This window comes from Xenopus laevis, chromosome 1S, assembly GCF_017654675.1.
Source record: "Xenopus laevis strain J_2021 chromosome 1S, Xenopus_laevis_v10.1, whole genome shotgun sequence".
In the NCBI taxonomy this organism is placed as follows: Eukaryota; Metazoa; Chordata; class Amphibia; order Anura; family Pipidae; genus Xenopus; species Xenopus laevis.
This window is the reverse complement of record NC_054372.1, coordinates 19,963,777-19,988,048: the sequence shown is the minus strand read 5'-3', so window position 1 is coordinate 19,988,048 and position 24,272 is coordinate 19,963,777. Positions and strand designations below refer to the sequence as shown.

At 36.6% G+C, this 24,272-nt stretch overlaps 1 protein-coding gene across 7 annotated transcripts in view; it reads right to left on the bottom strand.

The window, feature by feature from the left end:
* Positions 1-4,987: 4,987 nt before the first annotated feature.
* Positions 4,988-24,272, bottom strand: part of slit2.S (slit guidance ligand 2 S homeolog) — a 217,231-nt gene continuing 197,946 nt past the window's right edge. For 5 of the 7 annotated variants that reach the window (XM_041573434.1, XM_041573442.1, XM_041573452.1 and 2 more), the window contains 8 exons: positions 20,698-20,791; positions 20,059-20,196; positions 18,937-19,177; positions 17,015-17,145; positions 12,681-12,835; positions 11,343-11,631; positions 10,980-11,191; positions 4,988-6,819 (listed from right to left, as the gene is read on the bottom strand). In XM_041573434.1, the coding sequence (XP_041429368.1) occupies positions 6,578-6,819; positions 10,980-11,191; positions 11,343-11,631; positions 12,681-12,835; positions 17,015-17,145; positions 18,937-19,177; positions 20,059-20,196; positions 20,698-20,791 (1,502 nt within the window). In that variant the 3' untranslated portion in view covers positions 4,988-6,577. 7 annotated transcript variants of the gene reach the window in all.

Sequence of the window (24,272 nt, the reverse complement as noted above, 5' to 3'; positions counted from 1 at the left end):
CAGCGTGCATGTGCCTCGTATCTATGGAGATGCACAATCGTTTCTTTTTTATTATTGAAGGGAACAGCTACCTGGCAGCATCGAGCATTTGTGGTGCGCAGCGAGGGGACATAAAGATTTTTTGAACTTACTGTGTAAACAAGATTATGTTGTGCGCGCTCGCTGATTATTTATGTGCACTCGCTGCCTGGTACTGATCGCCACGTTATGTAGGACGCTCTCCTGGGGTCAGGGGAAGTTTTTTCGCACATGTGCATTAAGTTTAGAGAGCCAAAGGAAGCTTCTAATCCATTAGCAAGATGTTGTTCAAAGCAGGGCAGAACATTAAGGGGCCGATTCACTAACTTCGAGTGAAGGATTCGAAGTTAAAAAACTTCCAATTTCAAAGTTTTTTTTGGGGCTACTTCGACCATCGAATGGGCTACTTCGACCTTCGCCTACGACTTCGAATCGAAGGATTCGAACTAAAAATCGTTCGACTATTCGACCATTCGATAGTCGAAGTACTGTCTCTTTAAAAAATCTTCGACCCCCTAGTTCGCAATCTAAAAGCTACCGAACTCAATGTTAAGGTCCCCATAGGCTTGGCTAACTTTTTTTGATCTAAGGATATTCCTTCGATCGTTGGATTAAAATCCTTCAAATCGTTCGATTCGAAGGATTTTATCGTTCGATCGAAGGAATAATCCTTTGATCGTTCGATCGTACTATTTGCCCTAAATCCTTCGACTTCGATATTCAAAGTCGAAGGATTTTAATTCCTAGTCGAATATCGAGGGTTAATTAACCCTAGATATTCGACCCTTAGTGAATCGGCCCCTTAGTATGATTTTATGCTTTATTATTTTTTTGGATTGGTTAGAAGAAAATATAGCAATTAAGGTTATCGAAGTGAGTACTTTAGATGGAGATAGTGCATAAGTTTTGCCTTTCCTTCTCCTTTAAGATCTTCATGGATCCTGCCTAAAATGCATTCAACAGAATAACAAGATAAACACCAAATATTTAAACTTTCATTAATGCTCACCTGCCCATTTAAGGGGAAGAGCAGAGGTATTCAATTCCTTAGAAAAGTCTGCTCCTGTCCATTACAGGGCCTAGCACACAATTGCAGCCTATGATTACATAAAAATATCGTTTTGGTTACAGCCTTAAGTAAGATCATTAGACGTCTTCAAAAACATACATTTAGAAGTTCATAACATGTTAATATCACATCCACAGATGCTTCATAGTGTTCAGCATCATCGTTACAATACCACAAGGTTAGACCCTACTTCAGCAATAGCCTCTAGTCCTTAGGGGTTTGGTCCATAATAAAGTCCATATTAATCCTACTGTGGATCTGGGCACCTTAGAAAGAAATATTTCTGTTAAGTTACATAAAACAGGCACAGCTCAATGTGTTATTTATTCTACAAGGTTTAACAGTATTTAACCTTTTCAATCTGTCTGTAAGCGTAAAGCCTTTCTATTACCAACTCTGTTAGGAAGCTTAACCTTCTTTAGTACCAGCCATTATGTTGACTACGTGATCAAAGAACAGGAACATGTTCTCTCAATAAAGGCGGAGGCACTGAGTTACGGAGAGTTTCATATTGCTGAACATATATGTACATATAGAAATGAATGGAAACGTTCACTGTTAAAGGAGAAGCAAAGTCACCTTGCACTTGGGGGTGCCAAATGTTAGGTACCACCAAGTAATTGTATTTACTTACCTGAAACTCCGGGCTGGTGCTCCTATCAGCAGAAAACTGCATCGGCCCAGGGTTATTCCAGTGAGCACCACAGAGCGATCCTCTTCTTGCTTCTTCTTTCTTCAAATTTCCGGGGGCAAATGCATGAGCAGTTGAACGAAATAGCCGAATTTTTAGTTAAAGTTCGGCCTCTTGTTCTACTGACAATGTGCAGCCACGCAAAGAAAGAGGAAGCCGGAAGACGATCGATCCGTGGTGCTCACTGGTATAACCCCGGACCAGTTATCCTTTAAGGAACCAGATATAACCTGATATTTGTACCCCCCCCATTTGACTGAGGGTAAGTAGATACATCTGTCTGCTCCCTTATTGCCCCATACCCTTGGAAATTATGATTGAGCAAATGTTTGGGCTTTTCAGTTATAAATGGGTGGTATGGTGTACCCAACAGCCATGGGACAGGGGTTCTAAAGTTTATCACACACCAATGGCAATACCAGGGGGTCTAAGTAACATCACTTTTTGTGATTAGGATGCTGATGTTACAGTTCCTTCCCTAACTTGAATACTAAAAATACAGTATCAGTACAGGTATAGGATCCCTTATCCGGAAACCCGATATCCAGAAAGCTCAGAATTACGGAATGGTTGTCTCCCATAGACTCCATTTTATCCAAATAATCCAAATTTTTAAAAATGATTTCCTTTTTCTCTGTAATAATAAAACAGTAGCTTGTACTTGATCCCAACAAAGATATAATTAATCCTTATTGGAAGCAAAACCAGCCTATTGGCCTTATTTAATGTTTAAATGAATTTCTAGTAGACTTAAGGCATGAAGACCCAAATTACGGAAAGATCCGTTATCCGGAAAACCCCAGGTCCCGAGCATTCTGGATAAAAGGTCCCATACTTGTATCAGTTATTTCACAGTGCAAATTAGCTTGACCTAGGACTTTTTTAAAGATAATGGTCTTGAAACTGAGAACCCAAGCAATATCCTATATCTGCCTTGCCCTAAAACCAGTGTTTTGCAGCATATACACATATAGCTTGTGTGTCTTTTTATGGAAAGGCCCTGGTCAGTTTTGCTTGCTCATTTAATTTAAAGTTTATGAAAAGCTACTGTTAACAAAAAACAAACAAAAAAAATATCACAATAAAATTTTGAGTAACGTTTTTCTTTCTTTTGTAGAATGTAAAATGCAGGGTTTTTTGCATCTATAACACCAGTGGCATAGCTATAGAGGAAGCAGACCCCACATTTGTACATTGTCAGTTTTTATCAGAGAGACACAAGAATTTTCACTTCATCTTCATTCCCTTTGAATAAACTAGAAAAAAACGAAAGCATTTCCTTTTCTTGCCAAGTACCGAGAAAACATATCTTTATTCGATCCACATTAAAAGAGATGGCAAAGCATCTAAGGCTGTTGCTTTAATCATTTGCCAAGTCACAATCCTTATATGAAACAAATCAGGATAGGCTTTGCTTAGGCATAAATACTGCATTTTGTGCTCAATAGTTTTAAATGGTTATGTAAGTTAATGGATGCGACATGTTCTACGCAAAAGTATGGCATTCTTAATTCTGTTTAATAGACAAATAAATATGGAAGTGTTTTATACCATGGCAAACCCAAAAGATCTCCATATAGTAGCCTCAGTGCTTGGTCTTGAGAGTCGGCCACCTCACAATTCGTACAATAAAATAGGAGAACTAATGCAGCAGCACAGAGCTATCATGATTTATTATGTGAATAATGTACTAAATCGTGCAATGGTTTAGCTCGGTTGTGCTGTTTTGTGCTCTGTTTCAACTATGCATTTGTATTATGCACAGAACATACACTCTCTTTTTTCATTTTTATATTTATCATTTTAGTTGAAACATATGGAACACTTGTTCTCTGCAAATTGCTTCCTATTGACCTGAGTGTGAAAATTCAAGAATACCCTGTGTGCCAATGTCCTTAACCAACATTCATAAATATTTAGAGAACTGTAACATAGGTGAGTTACATTACCAAAGCATTTCATCCCCAAAGACCAGTAGTCTCCTATGGCCTCCTATGGCCCAGGGTTTGCATCTGATTATTGGCTGAGAAGATTCAGAAGAAGCAAGCACAACAAAACTTCCCAGACACTGTTGCTAATAGTAGGGAATTAGGGCCTTTCTTTTTCTACCTGAATAGAATAACCATTTATTAACGGGGTCTAGAAAACTATACAGTTCCTGTATTGGCACACTCAAACTAACAACTCATCTCTAGAAAGTAGCAGAATGTACCTCCATCATACATATGAAGTAATAGATTGATTTGCAGGCTGACATCACATAGAGGGTCTCATGTATGATTGCTTTAACTTTTGGGAGTGAATTTGTTTTCAGTTTTTCTTCATAAGAAAAGCCTGTTCGCGGGGGCAATTTTCCCCGCCCCGTCTTAGAGCCACCCCCCCATGCTCACCTTTCCAGGGGCATCCTGGAGGCTCTGTGAAGCTAGTGCAGGGAGCACAATTGTTCTCGGACATACTTCCGGCTTTAAGAATAGAAATTCAGCTCTTAAAGGAGAATCAAACCCTTAATTATAAAAACCCCTACACTCTACCCTACATAGACCCCCCTTCGTGCTCCCCCCCAGCCAAGCTGTTACCTTCGGTAAATGCCCCTAAATCTTTACTTACCTCTCTTTGCAGAGTCAGCGCATCGGAGCTCACAGGTGCCATCTTCTTCTCTTCGGTCTTCTTCGGGAATTAAGTGCTGTATCGGTGCATGCACAGTTGGGGCAGTGTTTGGGTTTTTGACAACTGTGCATGTGATGAAATTGACGGAAATTAGCGGAACTTACTTCCTGAAGAAGACCGAAGAGAAGAAGATGGCCCCGGTGAGCTCCGATGAGATGAATCTGCAAAGAGAGGTAAGTAAAGAGTTAGGGGCATTTACCAAAGGTAACAGCGGGGCTTGGGGGGAGCAGGAAGCAGGGTCTATTTAGGGTAGCAGCGCCCCTGCCTGTTCGATATAAATGGCCGAAATTGACAAACTTTTCTGGCGTGAAATCAGAGTCAATTAAGGAAATTCGCTCCTAGTTTTCTTGGTGATTGCTCAAGCCCAAAAAGAGTGAACAATCATAAATGCCCCCCCCCAGTAATCCAAGTAGTGTAAGCTTAGCTTTATACAAATTTCATACAATATTACACAAAAATTTCAATGTGTTCAATCCTACATGCAGAGACGATTTAATGCCTGTCTGTCGCTCAATCACAAAGGGACAAATAAGTACTAAACATTAAGTAATATCTGTTTAATTTACAAACATCAGTTGCAATACTGATATCAGTCCAAATAAGACAAAGCACACGGCATTATACATGTACACCTAACTTGTTTTTTTTTTTTTTTGTAAAAAAAAAAAATATATATATATTTATATATATATAAAATACACAAAACATATTGAACATAAAATCTTCATTTTTTTTTTACACAGTGCCCTGGGTATCATTTTTATTTCTAGGAAAAGGAGCCCACTACCAACATAATCAATTGTATACTGGAGTTTAGCAGCAACATATTAACATGAGGACCACAGGGTACTATAGTAGTTTTATTAAAGGGGGGAAAAAAATCACAGTTTTTGTCTGCATATTCTGCTCTAAAAGAAACATAAACTTTATAGTCATATTGATCTGAAAAAATTCTGTATTCTAATTTCTTTTCCAGTACACAATTTCAAATTTCATGTAATATAAAATTCTATTATGTTTGATTCCAGAGCTTCCGTGTGAAGAGACACTTTTGTCTTTTGTACAGTTGACTTCTTCAGGTCTCTGCAAAACGTAATTCTACAACCACAAGTGAACGATCATCAGATGGCACATATTAGCCTAAGACATTTTACTTATGTTAGTTCTATTATAAAATGTAAAGAAAAATCCTGACTTTGAGTATTCTTTATCAAAATAGAAAAATATCAGGATCATTATAAATTAATATATTTATATATATATTAAAACATCCAAAAAAAAAAACGGTTTAAGGGAGAACCTAGAAGTGTTAAGGATGCTGTACGTTGATACAATAAATACAAATTGTTCGGTCTGAATACTGCTTGAAAACGTGTACAGTTGTTCCTAATGGTAAAAACCTAACATTTTATTCTCTAATGACCCAGTTAACATTATCTTACAAAACAAAAATAATACTGGTAAAGGGATTGCTGAACACTTGTGTCAGATGCTTGTGCTATCGTTTTACATGAATGAAATCAATATCAGAAAACAGTGGAAGTAAATGAAAGTCCAAATCTTGATTCTTTTCTGGATTCACTGGAATGCTTGCAGTTTCTCCAAATGGCTACACCGCTCAGTCATCAGATATAAGAATAAAAATATGTTGATCCCTCGTCGTTCACAGCTTTTCCTTTGTCACATTGGTGTGGTACTCCAATATGTGGTACGCCAATATGCTGTGCCAATATAGGACTGGAAATGTTGATATGTAGTGGCCAATTTCACAAGCCTTTTTTTTTTTTATTGTCCTGGCCAAATGATTTCTAATTGTATCTTCAGTATGTGACTGTTTCTGAAAGAAATTGCATTACCCCTCAATGAAGCTGAATCTCCATAGAACATTTTTTTAGTTCCTATTTCAGCTCCTCATATTCAAAGTTCAGGCATCAGCAACTCATTCTCTTTTTTTTTTCCATTTTCTTTTTTCAGTTTTTTTTAAGACCAAGAAAAATTCTCTCTCATAATAAAAATAAGTATTTTTCTGTATTTTACAATATAATTCAAATATTTCGACTATGAAACTTTAATTAGTCCAACATGGCCAATAGGTATACAACATTTTCAAAAGAATTGTGGTGTTTACATGTTTAGGAGGGGCACTTTGTACAACCACACTTTATGATTTTCTCAACTTCGTCCACAAAGGATGAACCATCTGTGCATTCAAAAGCATATTTCCGCCTTTTGCTCCTCAGTGGTCCACAGCACTGACCATTTGAGCATCCTCCTTTGCATTCTAGTCTCGATACCTTCTCGGTCGTCTGGCAAGCAGCATAACCTTGCTGCCTTTGGTAGTAATCTCTGATCCGTTCCCCTCGGCAAGAGATTTCTGACAAAATAGAAAATGTATATGCTTTATATACAGTATAATACACAGGGCTCACTTTATTTATATGATAGGGTTTATGATACTGTTGAAGCAAATCTACAATATTTTTTTAACAATTAATAATCAGGCCTTTTAACAATTAGTTTTTTTGTGCTGAAACTCACAAATTCGAATTACTCGTAACTTCTGAAACTTAAATGTTTGAGATTTATTAATGGCAAAAAGCCATCTAAAAGTCATCTAAAAGCTGGCGGGCTTATGCAGAAGCCAATATCAGTTGACCTAGGTAAAATTCAAGCTGTTTTTTCAATTTTAGTTTTTCACTCGATTTTTCACAGCATTCGAGTTTTTCCATGTTTTTTCACAATCAAGTTTTCCATATTCAAATCTTTTAATAATAAAAGTGCATTCGAGTTTAGAGAGTATTAGGGGGTTATTTATCAATTTTCTAAAAACTATGACCAATGTGTTTTTCCCCCTTACTTATCAATATATTTTTCAGAAAATTTCCTGTGAACGAAAAAACTTGAAGAAATCCTTTAAAAATAGAATCGTACACGTTTTTCGTGTTTTCCACCCAAAAACTTTGATTTTTTTAGATTTTTGCCTGAAAATCATCAGATTATTGCACGAAACCCAGCTCGGATCAGGATAGCTTCGGGACATTTTACATTGACTTTTACATGAACTTAGCAGGTCTGAGTTAGAGTACTTTTTTTGGACTTTTAACACCCTAGGGATTTAGTAAATTCCAAAAAATTCAAGGTTTTTTTTTCACTAAAAAATAAGATTTTATAGTATAAAAAATCCTTCAATTTTATGTTTTTTTGGCATTCAGACTTTAATAAATAAACTGTATTAAAAAAATGGAAACGTTTACAAATTAGAATTTTGAATAATTACTCAATGGTGTTTCATATTTAACTTTTTTTTTAATTGGAATGTGTTTTTTTTTTCAACTGTGCACATATTTGTCCAATTGTTATTCCTTGCTTATAATTCCATTATGGAGTAACAATTCAGAGGTGGATTTGAGCTCCATGCTGCAGCTGAGCGTTAACACCTTGAGCAAAATTGTGTTGCTCAAAGCAGTTGAACTCATTCTAATGAATTAACAGATTGACCTACATTGATAAATGTGTAAACTTATTAAACTACCGTATTTCCTGACAATCAACCATGCTAATTTTCATGGGAAGTCTTCAGGATTTTGCAAATTTCAGAAAAATTCATATTAAAGGGCATGTAAAGGCAAAAAAATAAAATCCCATTTTTACTTTCTTTAATGAAAAAGAAACCTATCTCCAATATACTTTAATTAAAAAATGTGTTCCGTTTTTATAAGAAACCTGACTGTATGCAGTAAAATTCTCCCTTCATTTACTGCTGTGGATAGGAATTGTCAGATGGTCCCTAACTGCTGAGCAGGGAAACAATCATACTTATGAACAGCAGGAGGAGCCCCCGCCTTACTTCCCAGCCATGCAGAACTCAAGCAGCTTTGTTTATGACGATCCCTAAGCAGCCCAGACCACACTGAGCATGTGCACAGTCTTAGTCTTGCAAAGATGTATAACAAAGTTACAAGATGGTGACCCCCTGTGGCCAACTTTGAAAGCATAAATTATTTGTTTGATTAGGCTTGTGGTGCAGTAAGTTCATGTTTATATTTAGTATACAAAATACAGCATTTCTAGCCTTATTCTATTTTAGACTTTACATGCCCTTTAAGTTTTAGACTTATGTCATTATTGCAGTGACAACAAAATTGTATATTTCTTTTTCAAATACTGAAGGCAACCCAGTTTCATAATATGAACAGCTGGTTCTGTTTATTGCAATGCAACTGTTTCAGAGATCATGCAGTTTTATTTATTAGAATTCTTGTTCTATACTTTCCTTAACATTCCATTAGCTTCATAAATTACTCCTTTAAAAATCCAAAATAAATCATCTGTACTCCCTAACGAAATCATGTTTCCAATTGTGCAGCCACAGTGATATTAAAATCCAATTAATGAAGCCGAAGTAAAATCAAAGGAAGACACCAAAGTGAGGGGGGATGAGACATCAGGACAGAAGAAAAAAGAATCCAGAGATAGTGACCATCTCACCTGTGGATTTCGTTGGGTTAAGTCAGTGAAAGCTGAAGGGTGAAAAGCAAAGTTTGTGATAAAGCTAAGAGTAGAATCAATGGCTTCCCTAGTTGGGAAAAATAGAAAATTGATACAGGTATAGAATAGCCAGAACATATCAGGTGAAAAGAAACTGGTAAGTTATTTTGAAAATATGAATAAAAAGAGGTGAACAATGGGGTGCATATTTTAACAAAAGTTTGACTCACTTTGTTCCCTTTTTTTAGTCTACTACATTTTAACCAATATTCCATCGGCATTCCATACACAAGTTGTGTTTCATGATTGCAAAATAATGGTGCAGTATGCACAGAAATGATGGATATGTCAATCCGTTGTTTAGCATATTGTTATGCAACATTAGGAATAAAAATAACCTATACTCACACACATGGAATACATAAATGCCATATCAAGTTGAAGTATGCAGTTTATTTTAACTCATATTTCCCTTATTGTGTATCATGAGTCAGTTTTATTACCAAATAATTGTATTTCCATGTAAAGTTGCTGTCATTTCATAAATATGGAAAATATTTTCTTGTGGAGTTGAAATACCCTGAAGGCAATGCCCTGAAAGGAATTCTAAAACTGCAGACAAATGGCCAAATATTATCCAGTAACGTAACTGGAGGGGGCGAGCCCTGGTGCGGGACGTGCAGCCGGGCCCCCCGCCCCCCTGCACACATAGATTATCTGGCCAGAAATCGCCCGCTGCAGGCGGAAATCGCCAGTGCGCGAGTTGCCGGGGGGCCCTGAGGGGGTGCGGGCCCTGGCCCAATCTCACCCCCTGCTCCCCCGGCAGTTCTGCCACTGATATTATCCAATACATCATCATTGCTTCAAAGTAAATTAAAACTTCTCAGCCTCAATTTGTATAACAAGGCAATTTCCTTTATAACTTCTTCGGTATAAAAACAGTCATGGAGCACGAATAGGCCATCCCTCAGTTTCTTATGGAGACAGGAGTTTTGACTGCAGACAGAGTACACTGTTGGGCTCATTTATAATTGATAGGCTTCTATTATAATACCAAACACAAGGCATATCTGTCTACTTGCAACTCATTTAGTACTGCAGTCATTTTTGTATTCGTACAGGTGCTCAATATTGAACCAGTTAAATTACACACAATTAAAGGGAAAATAGGTTCATGTCATTGTTCCACCCTGTGGTTGCTCTCATTTACATTTATTTTTTTAATTTATTTATTAAAGCACATGATTTCTCATTTTTATTTAAAAGAACAGCCAAAGTCCCTGCCATAAATGCTCTTAATTTACTAAATTATGAAAAAAGCAAGAAAAAACATGTGCGGGAAAAGTCAAATCGATTCAAATCATGCAACTTTTTCAAATTTGTTGCTCGCTTTAAATATGAAAAGGAATGTTGCATTCGGGGTTTTATACCTTAAAAATTAGCCCTTGTGTCTCTTCTATTACTTAAATTTCAGCAAATGGAACCCAATATTAAGGTGGGTTTTTATTAAAACTCACTTTTTTCTCATTTTTATTAAAAACAATTCAACCAAACTCCCAACCACAAATACCCTTAATCAACTAAAAAATCTGAACGAAAAAAAGAGTGTGCGGGAAAAGTTGTGAAAAAAATCATGTGGCAATTCCAATTGTGGTTTTTTTTCATTTGATGTGCGAAAATGACAACTTTTTATGATTATCGCACACAAAACAGTATCGAAACCAACTGGAGTATTTTTGAATTTGCTACACTTTTGTCACATAATAAATCCCAAAAAAAGCCAATCTTTTTATTTCCACTACTCTTTTTGAAATTCTTTGCAGCAAAAAGCCCAACCAGAAAAAGTTGACTTGTAATAAATATGTTCCCTTCAATTGCAAGCACAGCATAGACCTACCTGCCTTCAAAATATGACTATATATTTAGCATGAGCTTTGACAGATCTTATAGTTGTTTTTGGACTACTAGAAGTCTCCAATAAAAGCAAGATCGTGTCATTTAAAAACAAATGGAATCAATATTTTAGTGCCTGAATGAATTATTTACCTTTATCACAGTTGTCTCCAGTATAACCACTGGAGCATTCACAGTATGCTTTTCCTAAGCCTGAAAGCCTGCACTTTCCATGTTTACATTTAATGGACTGGCAGGGATTGGGTTGATCTTCAGCTTCATCACAGAGAACTCCCACAAAATCTTGAAGGCATTTACAACTGTAGGAGAATGAATTAATCGGGAGGCATGTGCCATGTACACACCTACAAGATAGAAAAATATATTTGAACTATTTTTTTTACATATTATGCTGTAAGTATCAGATTTATGGCTTTTAAATATAAATCCATTATTATTAATGACAGACAGCACAATAAACCAATGGATACTGATTTAAAAAAAACAAAAACATACTTGTTTCCCAGACAGGGATCATTGGACTGGATATCGCAGAGTTGCCCTGTCCATCCTCCTTCACATTCGCAAGTGAAGCCGGCTTGGCTTGTAGCCAGGCATGTGCCATGGACGCAGACATTTTTATGGCATGGTTCACAGCCGGGAAGAACTCCAGGTTGTAAGTTTAGTTTTCTGAAGTCCTGTAGTTCATTATTAATGTATAGGTTTCTAATGCAACCTTGGAAGTTGGTACCATTTTGACTTGAAGACTGTCGAAGACCGGCAATGTTGTTTTTCATGGGCAAACCTAGAGTGATATGATGGACATAACATTTTCATGGCAAAATAATGCTAAATTTGCTCAAGAATTGAGAGTATAGTAGCAGTAGACATACACAAAGCAGAACACACCCCCAGCTGCTGCATTACTGATTGTGATTGTGGTTCATAAAGCTCAATTACTATAATGATATATAGCTTAAATATGTATTTTATTAACTTTGTACCAGCTATGAAATAATCTAGGATTTGGCCTTGCTACTGCTATGCTTGACTGTATCCATTACCAAGACTTTTTGCCTTATCATGTTTCCCATGCTATCAGATTAATCTCATTTCTTTGCTAGGCTATGACTGTAGCTAGCTTTCTGCTAGGATATATAATTATTTTCCACATTTTTATTGTCCCATGGTCCTAAAACATTTTACAAATTAGGTATATTGACTGTTGCAAATTAAAGGACAAGGAAAGTCTAAAATAGAATAAGGCTAGAAATGCTGTATTTTGTAGACTAAATATAAACATGAACTTACTGCACCACAAGCCTAATCAAACAAATAATTTATGCTTTCAAAGTTGGCTACAGGGGGTCACCATCTTGTAACTTTGTTATACATCTTTGCAAGACTAAGACTGTGCACATGCTCAGTGTGGTCTGGGCTGCTTAGGGATCGTCATAAACAAAGCTGCTTGAATTCTGCATGGCTGGGAAGAAAGGTGGGGGCTCCCCCTACTGTTCATAAGTGATTGTTTAACTGCTCAGCAGTTAGGGACCGTCTGACAAATCCTATCCACTGCAGTAAATGAAAGGAGAATTTCACTGCATACAGTCAGGTTTCTTATAAAAACGGTACACATTTTTTTAATTAAAGTATATTGGAGATAATTAAAGTATATTGGAGATAGGTTTCTTTTTCATTAAAGAAAGTAAAAATGGGATTCTATTTTTTGCCTTTCCTTGTCCTATAACTAACTTGCATTCCAGTATGCTAAACTGTAGATATGTAAATATTAGCATTCACTTTAAAATTGCTATTTAACAACTTCAAAAATGATAGCAGGAATACTTTGTTTACCTCCTATGTAAAGTGTGGAATCAACGCTTAGTAATGATTGTTTTGGTAAATTCGTAATGGATTTCGGGGTTCCTCCATCAATGATCAGTGACAGTGTTTGGTCCAGGTTTACCAACTCCACAACATGGAAATTCCCATCATTTATTGTCTCAACACTTAACAAAAAAAAAAATAGAAAAAAGGATAAGTCATACTGTACAAAACAATTACATTCTAATCTAATCATTTTCAGTTTGTAGTACAGGAAACCCATTTTCTTGATAAAATGATGCTTCTCTGATTAGAAGAATGTGAATCATTTTTGGAGTATTTAAATCCTATGCAAGTAAATGTAATTTACTGTCTTTAAATCTATTTTAAAAATGGTTAGTAGTGATTGCCGGTGATTCATGGACTAATTTTTATAATTCTGATTTCTTTGAAATAGACTTATGATTGTAAATTATTTTAAATGCATTGTCTATATGTTTTACGGAATTCTATGCTTCCTTTGTATTAGGAGCTAGCTATGAATCCCTTCCCCAGATGTTACAGTTACGCTTACTTTTTTCTCGTTGTTTCTTTGTCACATTGAACTTCCTTTTTTTGTAGTTCATTTTTTGTACAACAACCACTTTTCATAACTTTTAGGGTCAGTTTCATTAAAGTTCGAATGGTTCATTTGAATTTTCAAATATTTTTGGGGTCAATATTCACAAATTAAAATTTTAAACCACCAATTCGAATTCGAATGTGAGATGTATCACACCTTAACCCTGGAAACAGTTCTAATTCAAATATTCGCCACCTAAAACCTGCCGAGTTAATTTGCAAGTCAATGGCAGAGGTCTGTTGAATCATTTGAAGATGTTAATTGCCTTCCTGACATCCAAGTTTTTTTCCGATTAGAATCCCATTGTAATTCGATACAAATTTTTGGGTCATTCATATTGGATCAAATATTAGGGGGCACATTTACCTAGGGTCGAATTAATTGACCCTAGGTATTCGACCGTTGAAGTTAAATCCTTCGACTTCTAATATCGAAGTCGAAGGATTTACCGCAATTCCTACGATCAAACGATCAAAGGAATAATCGTTCGAATCGAACGATTCGAAGGATTTTAATCCATCGATCAAAGGATATTTCTTCGATCCGAAAGTTGTTAGGAAGCCTATGGGGACCTTCCCCATAGGCTAACATTGGCCTCGGTAGGTTTTAGGTGGCGAACTAGGGGGGTCGAAGAATTTTTTAAAGAGACAGTACTTCGACTATCGAATAGTCGAATAGCCGAACGATTTTTAGTTTGAATCGTTCGATTCGAAGTCGAAGGTCGTAGTCGAAGTTCGAGGTAGCCCATTCAATGGTCGAACTAGCCAAAAAAAAACATTCAAAATTCGAACTATTTTTCCTCTATTCCTTCACTTGAGCTAAGTAAATGGGCCCCTAGATGTTTGAGTTTTTCCATAAATAACCTCCCATTCTAGTTGTGAGTACATTTGAATTTATTAGAGTTAAAGAAAAATCACAAAACTTTGAATTTCGCCTTTTGATAAATCTGTCCCTTAGGGGCAGATTAACTAAGGGTCGAATTTCAAAGTTAAAAAAACTTCGAAATTTGACCCTCGAATTGAAATCCTTCAACTTCAAATATCGAAGTTGAAGGATTTTTCACAGAGTTTAGCGTTAGAACGATCGAAGGAAAATCCTTTGAATTGAACGATTTGATCGATTTTAGCATACGATCAAAGGATTTTCCTTCTATGTACAAAGACTTAGAAAACGGTTGTAGAAGGTCCCCATAGGCTAACATAGCACTTCGGCAGGTTTAATTTGGCGAATTATTAAAGTCAAAGTTTTTTTAAAAGACAGTACTTTGATTATCGAATGGTCGAATGGTCGAATATTCGAACGATTTTTAATTCGAATCGAAGTAAAAGTAAATTCGAAGTCGTAGTATCATATTCGTTGGTCGAAGTATTCAAAAAATGACTTCGAAATTCGAACTTTTTAAACTTCGAAAATTCACTCGAACCTTAATCTGCCCCTTAGTGTTTCTTGTAAATATCAGCATGGAAACTGAAGCAGCACCTAAATTTGCAGTCTTAACTCCCCATTAGAGTTGTAAGACAGTAATACATTAAAAGATGCAACAAATAATATATAAGTATCCAGTGGCATTTGAAATCTTAGGAAAATAGAATTTAATTTTGGTTTCAAAAAGCGCTAAAATCACTAAAATCTAACCTTTAATAAATGGGCCTCCCAATGTAATTATTTTGGCTTTCTGGTAAATGTATTTTCAGGAGCCTAAACATGTTGGCTTATTCCTCGTTTAGGTTCCCAGATGTAATAACATGTTCCCCACATTTGAACATGTGACATAAGCTTGTGCAGGTTATGAAAAATAACTAAATATACTTAAGTTCCATTTACTTAAATTTTGTGATGTGCAATAGCTGAAAAAAGAATTGATTAAAAATGGAACCTTAAAATGTCTGTAATATAAATACATTCAAATGGCACAATACTATTCATTTGAAATTCCTATATTCTTTCTTGTTGTAGTCTTGTAATATTACAATATGGATGCTGTTTCCATGTATTAAGGAGGCAAGCAGTTTAATGGAAAGTCTAAGCAACAGAATGAATGCAAGAGCTGAAAGCAAATGTGAAGAGCATAGATCTGTTGCAGATGGGTAAGCACACAGAAAACAATCTGGAACTCATCTACTATATCATATAGTGCTGGGTAATTATGTAAGTGATGTTATAAATATGTAATCAAGGCTGAGCTGAGAATTTTGACCAATAAATCTTTGTATTAATAACCAAAATTTTTTTTCAGATAGAGTAGTTATATATTATAGATCTGGTTATTATATTTATTTATACAAATTTAGCATTGTAAGTATACATTGCCCCCCCCCCAAATACATTTTTTTTTGTTGAACACTAATATACCAGCTGTTAACTTTAAGACCCCACCTCCCACCTTAAGGCACGTGACATTATATCACAAAAGCTGCTTAAGTATATACAGCATTGATTATGCCATATGACATATGACTGAACACCCGTTGATTGTTTCTCCTTTGTCAAATTGCTGTGCCTCTAATTTAATCTCACTCTTGAATGTAGTTACATACACAGAACAATAAGCTCCCTATTAGTGACACAGTGCTGCCCATTTCTGTAGGAAAATTCCATTTGCCGATTCACCATGTCGGCCAGTGTATGACGCATCGGCAGATGAGGAAAAAAGAATGAGCCACAGCACCTCTTTACTTCCTGCAGTTCTGATCATTCACGAATGGAACAATATATAGGTGGCCATACCACGTCAAACATCTGTAAATGCTTCTGCCAAACACATGTCAAATCTCAAGTCAGATCTGGCATAGGAACTCAAAAATGTCAGATCTGGCATAGGAACTCAAAAACTTGAATACATTTGCTGGCTCAATGCAATCATATTTAAATGTTTTCCCAGAGAACAGAAGAATAAAAAAAACTTGTGTGTTCCTAATGTTCCTTTAAACCCAAGATAACCTATACTAGGTATGATCACTGCAGGCTTCGTCGGGAAGGAAAAGAGCCAATTCTAATCATGTTTGGCCACAGAGCACAAGTTTTACTTGGCTTTTATCCTGTCTAGTGGTAATATACAGAATACAATCAGCATAAATCATTACATCACATAGTTCCAGTTAGAATTGTTGCGCTCTTTCTTGAATACATATTCCCTGTGACTAAGTGCTATCTTCTATTATGGGTTTAGTGTTCATTTGCAGTCCCTGATGATTTATATTGTGACAGAGTCTCGGAACATACTTTGGGGTGGACTATCTAGAACAGTGTTCCCCAACCAGTGGCTTGTGAGCAACATGTTGCTCTCCAACCCCTAGTGGCCTTGAAGCCACTAGGCTTGGATGCAGGTTTTGGTTTCATATATAGGTATACTGCCAAACAGAGCCTCTTGTAGGCTGCCGGTCCACAAAGGGGCTACCAAATGGCCAATCACATCACTTATTTGGCACCCCCAGGTACATTATTCATTCATTCTGTTGCTCCCAAAATCCTTTTACATCTGAATATTGCTCATGTTAAAAAAGGTTGGAGACCCCTGATCTAGAAGGTTACGAATGGTGTTGTTCAGAAGGTCTGTGTTTTTTTGCTAAAAAAAGAGGCTTATCAAGGAATCGTGGTGCTAAGAAGGTGTAATAAAGCAATAATTTAGGGCTACACAGATCAATCACAAATCCTGGCAAATCATGTTAAGCAAGGGTATGTGTTAATATAACTTTATAATCACAGTTTCAAACAAAGCACCAAATGAAAACTCAGCTCTCACCTGTAAATTGCAGATGAAGGGTTGCTTCCAGTGTCATAACTAACTCTCACTCTCCCACGATACAACTCCACTGCTACCTGATCCTTGTCACCTTTATAGAGCAAAATCCCACTGTCTTCATCAGTGGCAACCTGTGCAAGAGAATATACTTATGTAAGAAATAATGACTTAGATGGGACTGACAATATCCAATATACAGATACAGTCATATGCTTCTGCAAAACCAAAGTCAGACCTGAGATCCAGCTGAATTCACAAGATCCAACCTAGATAAGCCTTTCACTGCCTGTAAACTTTTGATAAATTGTGAATATTGTCTCTCCAAATAATGAATCTTTTGTTAAAATAATCAAAATCATTTTAGATTGTTGAGGAATGAGGGAATTGTAGTTTTGGCACATTTTCGGTACAATATATAACCCCTTACCAATGAGAGAATTCTTAGTTCCAAAAATGGCAGCAGATTATTGCTATCATCCTGCAGTTATGGCAAAATAAAAGCTATGAACTCATGAACTGCACAATATTAGCCATAAAGTAGCATTCCCTTTGTATTTATTCTGTGCTGACATATATCACCATCTGTATGCAGTTAGTTTCAACATGGCTTCTGGAACAACAACAAAGAATGCAAACTCGTGCGGAATCTTAATGTTCTGTTTATGAAACTTTCTATCTTTCTAAGATTAGTGTCTAAACAAGAGTTTTATTATTCCAACTGTAAAATTACACGAATAACTGACAGATTTTAAAATGATGCATTATTTTTAATGAATTTATGTTGTCTTGATGTGATCAATAGAAAGTCAGTGATCAGTTCTCTAACATTGTAGTACTTTATCATCCAGGACATTAATAATTATTCAAAAATGTCCAACTGGTTTTGGAATTCTTGGGCATATATGCTTTATATGTGTATGGGCTTAAAAAAATTTTGGGGGTTATTTATCAAAATCCGAATTTATCTAATTATTTTCTGAAATATACTCTGACCAAAGCAAAACGGGTTATTTCCCCTTATTTATTAATTTTCCCAAAAAATTCCAGTGCAGGAAAAAACTCGAAAAATAGTGAAAATCATACGAAAATTTTAATCCGTATGAAATTTTAGGATTTTCCGTCCCAAAAAATCTTTGGATTTTTGCACTAAACCCAGCAAGAGATCAGGATATCTTCGGGACTTCTCCCATTTACTTATATACAACCTCGGCAGGTCTCAGATCCCCGTGATCCACCAAATCTCTTTGGGGTTTTCAGTGAATGGTTGCATGGGAACTTACAAATTGTTTATCTCTTTGATGTCAAATACTGGATTTTACAGAAGGCCTCATATGGATACAAAATGGGTCATTTATGTTAGGGAAGGCAGTGTGCAAAGAGCAATAAAAATGGCTTCAATCTGCAATTTTTTTTGCACTTTTATCTTGAATTTCTACAGAACTTTGCATTCTGTTTCAGAGCATTCTTGTACTCCTTAATGCTCTTGGACTTCTTTCCCAGGTCTAAAGAAAGGACCCATATAAACTTGGCACCCCTTTATAAAAAGAACGTATTCGGCACCATGACTTCCCTCTTGCACACACAGGAGGTGGGGCAGGGGATATTTTGACCTTTAACACGCTACCTCTGCCTTTAATACATTTACTATCATGCATTTAGTTTATGCTACATTTTCTGATAGTGGGCACCCACAGTCTCACAGTAATAAAGTCTTGTCCAGGAAACAAATATAGAGGAATGTGTCTAAATTTCTTTTTTCCCAGCAAAATGAACAGGGTTGCATTGTTACTTTGTTGTACAACTGACTGCATTGTATATGAATCAAACTTTTCAGAAGGTTACACAGTATTCAGCTCCTTGGCTAATCTTAATAAAACTTCCTTCAGTGTTTATTAATACAGTGATTTTCAGACATTCTTTACCTGCAGAGTGATGTTGGCCTGAGCGCGGATCTTTGTCGAAGGAATTGGGATAAACGAGTCTTTGTTCACAAAATTTACGCTGACTAGTTTTTCACATTTGTTTCCACGATAGCCAGGCAGGCACTGGCACAGAGGATCATTCCCTTTCACAATGCATTGGGCTCCATTTTGACATTCAAAGTTGTCACAAGGACTTGTGCGAGGTAACACCATTGGTGGTGCTGATTCACAGAACAAGCCTCTGTAAATAGAAAACATTTGCACTTTTATCACAAAGAGAATGAGCAAAGTAATAAGTTATGGCCAGGACATTGCTATGTAGCATCATTTTATGTGGCACTGCTATTGGATATATGACTAAGCCCTTACTCTAAAAAGCTGAAGAATCCTTTATTCATTGGCTATTGTTGTTTGCTTTGTTGAGAGCAACTCCAAAAATTACCTTTTTCTCTAAAAATAAGAAGTTCCTTATATGAAGACCAGGGATGATATATATAAAGATGCCTTTTAATTGGGAACACATTGGCAGTCTTTCCGGTCAAAATCGTTACGGAAGCACCGAATCCACTATTTGGGATTCGGCCAAATCCCTGAATCCTCTGTGATGGATTTGGTCGAATACCGAACCGAATCCGAATTTGCATATGTATATTAGGGGCAGGAAAGGAAAAAGTGGAAAAAATTCTTCTTTTGTGATGAAAAATCACATGATTTCCCTTCCCACCCCTAACTTACATATGCAAATTTGGATTTGGTTCGGCCAGGCACAAGGATTCGGCCGAATCCTGCTGAAAAAGCCAGAATCCTCTCCGAATCCTGAACTAAATCCTGGATTCGGTGCATCCCTAAAAATCGTATCAGATAAACTCAAGTAAAGCAGATGAAGCCTTCATTTAAGGGCTGCATTGATGTGGGCCATAACTGACTGCCATGCACCCACCCCATTGTGATCTGATAGATGGCTTAGGCTCCAAATGTTCTGATGAATAAGATTTTTCCTGCCACTTGGGTGACCAGATTGGGCATTTGGCAACCTGGTTAAGTCAATTGATACTTATAGGTGTAAAACATGGCTGTGTTTGTTCCATTATCAATACAGTGGAACATTGTGATCTCACTCACCCGTATCCTTCTGGGCAGGTACATGTATAACCATTCACTGCATCAACACAACGGGCTCCATTTCTGCACTTATTCTCCAGACAATCATCGTAGTCGATATCACAGTGTTCCCCAATATATCCAGGTGTACAATCACATCTGATAAGAAGGACAACAAGATTATAATGTAACCACACTGATATGATACTATTGTGCATCTTTTTCATTATTTTACCTTCCATTAAAGTCAATGGGCATTTTTTCTTATGTGACTTTTTTGTCCTAAAGCATTAAAGTTAATTGTATGTTTTTTCTTATAGGGACTTTTTTGTCCTAATGCATTAAAGTCAATGGGCGTTTTTTCTTATGGTGACATTTTGTCCTAATGCATTAGTCAATGAGCGTTTTTTCTTATGGGCGGTTTTTCTTGGCAAATTTTCGCCACAGTTTCGTGAAAAAAAATTGAACATGGTGAAATTCAGAATTTCGCTGCAAATCCATGCCTGGCAAATAAATTCACTCATCACTAATGCTGAGTGCTTTCATCAGATCCTTGCATACTGTAATACAAAGCAGGAATCTCTCCAACTTGACTCAACAGAGAAGTTTTCTGCTATGAAGAAAGCCAGAAAGATGTGCTTTTTGCTATACAATACTTACTTGTATCCTTTTAATGTTTGGATGCATTTTGAGTCATGTTGACATGGATTGATATCTTGGGAGCAGAAGTCCAGTTTCTCTTCACAAAGTTCACCTGCAACAAGACAGCTCGATCATACATACGTCATACTGTATCTAAATATCCTTATCATCAAATTTCTAATAGTTCATTAAAGTAAATTTCATACTTTTTGATCATAAACAGATATTGATGTCTAAATAGGTGGTAAATATATCATAATTCCGTAGGTAGGTCTTAGCGATTAAGTGCCAGCAAATAATCTCTGCTTCTGCGGGCGACTAATCTCCTCTAAAAGCTTTCTGACCGACAATAATGTGAATTACTTGTGGTAATACCCATGCGACTCATCATTCTCCCGAAATCACTTGGAAGTTGCCACATGAGGAAACTTCTAGCGAATTTGGAAGATTGAAGCGACACGTGGCTATTGTGGGCGATTCACGTTATTGACCGACAATAATGTGAATTACTTGTGGTAATACCCATGCGACTCATCATTCTCCCGAAATCACTTGGAAGTTGCCACATGAGGAAACTTCTAGCGAATTTGGAAGATTGAAGCGACACGTGGCTATTGTGGGCGATTCACGTTATTGCAGATGGGAAAGCTTTTTAGTAAAGTTTTATTGACAGCAATTAATCTCTTGGTGTGCCATTGCCCTTAATAGTCATGCTGTCCACTGGAAAAATGAGGTGGTAGCTTGTTTTAGATACAATTTTACATTGCTATGCCAATTCAGGTACCCTAGATTATTGTAAAGTTGCTGAAAATGCCAATATGGGTGTAACAAACCTCCCCTGTAGCACCAATTAATTATCTTATCACAGCTTAATGGTAAAATGTAAAATAAGTCAATGATAGCGGATAATTTGACCAAATTTTAGACCATTGGTTCCCAACTCTTTATCACCCAGGCTGACATTGTGAGGCCTTCACTACCATACACTGGGTTACAGGTGTCTACAATTATGACCTTGGCATAGCATCTACATAAAACTATAGCAAAAGCCAATGGAAACATTTTTTTTGTCATTTTAAATTACATAAGGAATCAACTTAAGCCTCACCAATTTTCGGTAATCGTTACAGGAATTGTATACATTTCTGTACTTTTACAGTTCATATATTTTTCTTTTGTTTCTAAGTTTTGGACTGTATTATAGAACAATTAAGCTCCAAACCCCGCTGTACTGTATCTAAAAATTTGCAAGAGATGTGCCGCATAGAATAACAAGTCAGAGAAGATTTGCATATTGAATTAATTACAGTGACAAAACTGCTGCCGAAAAATCTACATATGTCTCATTAAGGAAATATAAATACATTTCAGTAGGCTCAGAAGAATATTAAATCAGGACTTCATTTATCAAAATAAATGTTCGGCTCAGAAAAAAAAAATGAAACACTCAGGTTTGCATTAAGTACATAAATATTGAGGTTGCTATGAAATGTGTTTGTGATGTTATTTCATCATTTATTTGATCAGTATAATTGCATTTATACCTGTACCAAGGGCTATAGAACATATAACCATTCGGTTGGGTCTACATGTGGTAGCAATCTAAATGGAGATACTTGTCCTGATTAGCATCACATTCACTTGAGTTTGGACTAGAGCTTGGCAATGTAGCAGTGGCACAAGTAGCAATTGCCTAGTATTGTGTGTCATGGCCCTTACAGGTATATATTGTAGGGGGCATTATGGGTCCCTTTGTTGGACTATGCTGAGCAGTTTTATAGCTTTCCCATATCTGAAGGCAGGGTCGGACCGGAGTCATGGGAACCCACTGGGGCTGCAAAATGAAGGGCCCTCCTATCAGTCCCCGGAGGCTCCCTCACAACCTTCAAACTGCCGGTGCTGGTACACGCATATGCAAAAGAAGCGCAAGCGAGAACGCCACCACACTGCGGTACAGGTCTTTATGAGGCAGCCGGGGGAACAGGTTTGGGTGTCCCGCTGGCCCAGTCTGACCCTGTCTAAATGGTTATCATCATTTAGTTGTATGATTCTAAATGTTTCTTTCTTTGGTTCTCATAAAGATGATACAGAGAGAGTGTGCTTTATTCAAGTGACCCCCCACACAATAGCACACAACCCTTTATTCTATTTTAGACTTTCTATAGCATCAGTTCATCATTTTGTAAAGCTTCTGCTTCATTTCCATTAGTCTTTCCCCCAGTGGAGCTTACATCTAAGCTCCCTATCGCATTCACACATCATGCACTTATACCCCACCCTGTTTTGTTGAAGTTTTTTTTTCCCTAATAGATTATAAGCACTTTGGGGTAGGAACTTCATCCCAAAGTCTGTATTGAAACACATAAGCATGTAAGCATAGATATATCTATTTTTATTGTATAACTTATATGAAGCATACCCATGTTTGTGTTTACACCGTGTAAAGCACTAAACACCATTGGGGTGCTACAGTATATATAGATACATAAGTGCATACACACGGTAGGGTCAGTTTCATCTGCACCAAGTTAGTCTGCCTTTATGTATTTGATGTGAGCAAGTAAATCCACACTCACATAAGGATAATATACACACTCCTTTCAGATAGTGCCAAAGTTGCAGTCAAATTCAGGACCCCAGCGTTGCATGACAGCAGCCCTAACCACCATATTGTCCATGCAACATAAGTTGTATCCAACCAGATGTATTTAAATGTATTTGTGCATAATTCGAATTAGAATTGTACTCAATTGAATGTAATTGCTACCAGTCAGATGGAAATCATGTTAAAACTGCCTGAAAGTGCAAAATGTGCATTCTAATCAGCAAAACAAGTAATTCAAGATTTACTGGAAGAGCAGACCAAGATCATTAAATTATTTATATGTTTATTATATTGTTATATTATTTATATGTTATAAGAAATTAAAGGCAAAAATATCCTTGGATGTACTTTACTGTGCATGTCATTTGTCAACGCAAAATCATTTCCCAAGAAATGCATGTTTAGCCTCTGGATAACCTTCCTATTGTTAATGAAGTCAGTAACATCATAATTATGTCTGAGCTGAACACTGTACAGATCCAGAGACAGAAGTATTTCCCTCATAGTATATGAGCACAAGACCTGATGCATTGCACAACTGCCGGGAAGTTTTAAAAAGGCATTATGTGGGCCATAAAAGCACCCCCTAGTGAATAAAAGTAGAGGTGAATCCTTATGCACTAGACACAGCTGTCATAGGTTTCATTTGTTGGACAGTCAGATGCCATTGCTCAATACAATCACGTAATATCTTATCTAATTAAAAGCCAATACATATACTGTATTTAGGAATAGCAGTTATGTGAAGGTCGGCCAAATCTTCTTTAAATATTATTGGGTGCAAAATATCTATTTAGTCAAGTATATAGGACCATACTCATATAGCCATAGGGGCAGATTTACTAAAGGGCAAATTGTTGCCAGCGTCCACTTCACACCCAATACTACACTTCACCAGGCACAAATGCACGCAAACTACGCTAATGCACTAAAATGCAGAGTTTCGTCATGGGCGCCAAACGCTGGTGACTTTTCACTAGCGTTACTT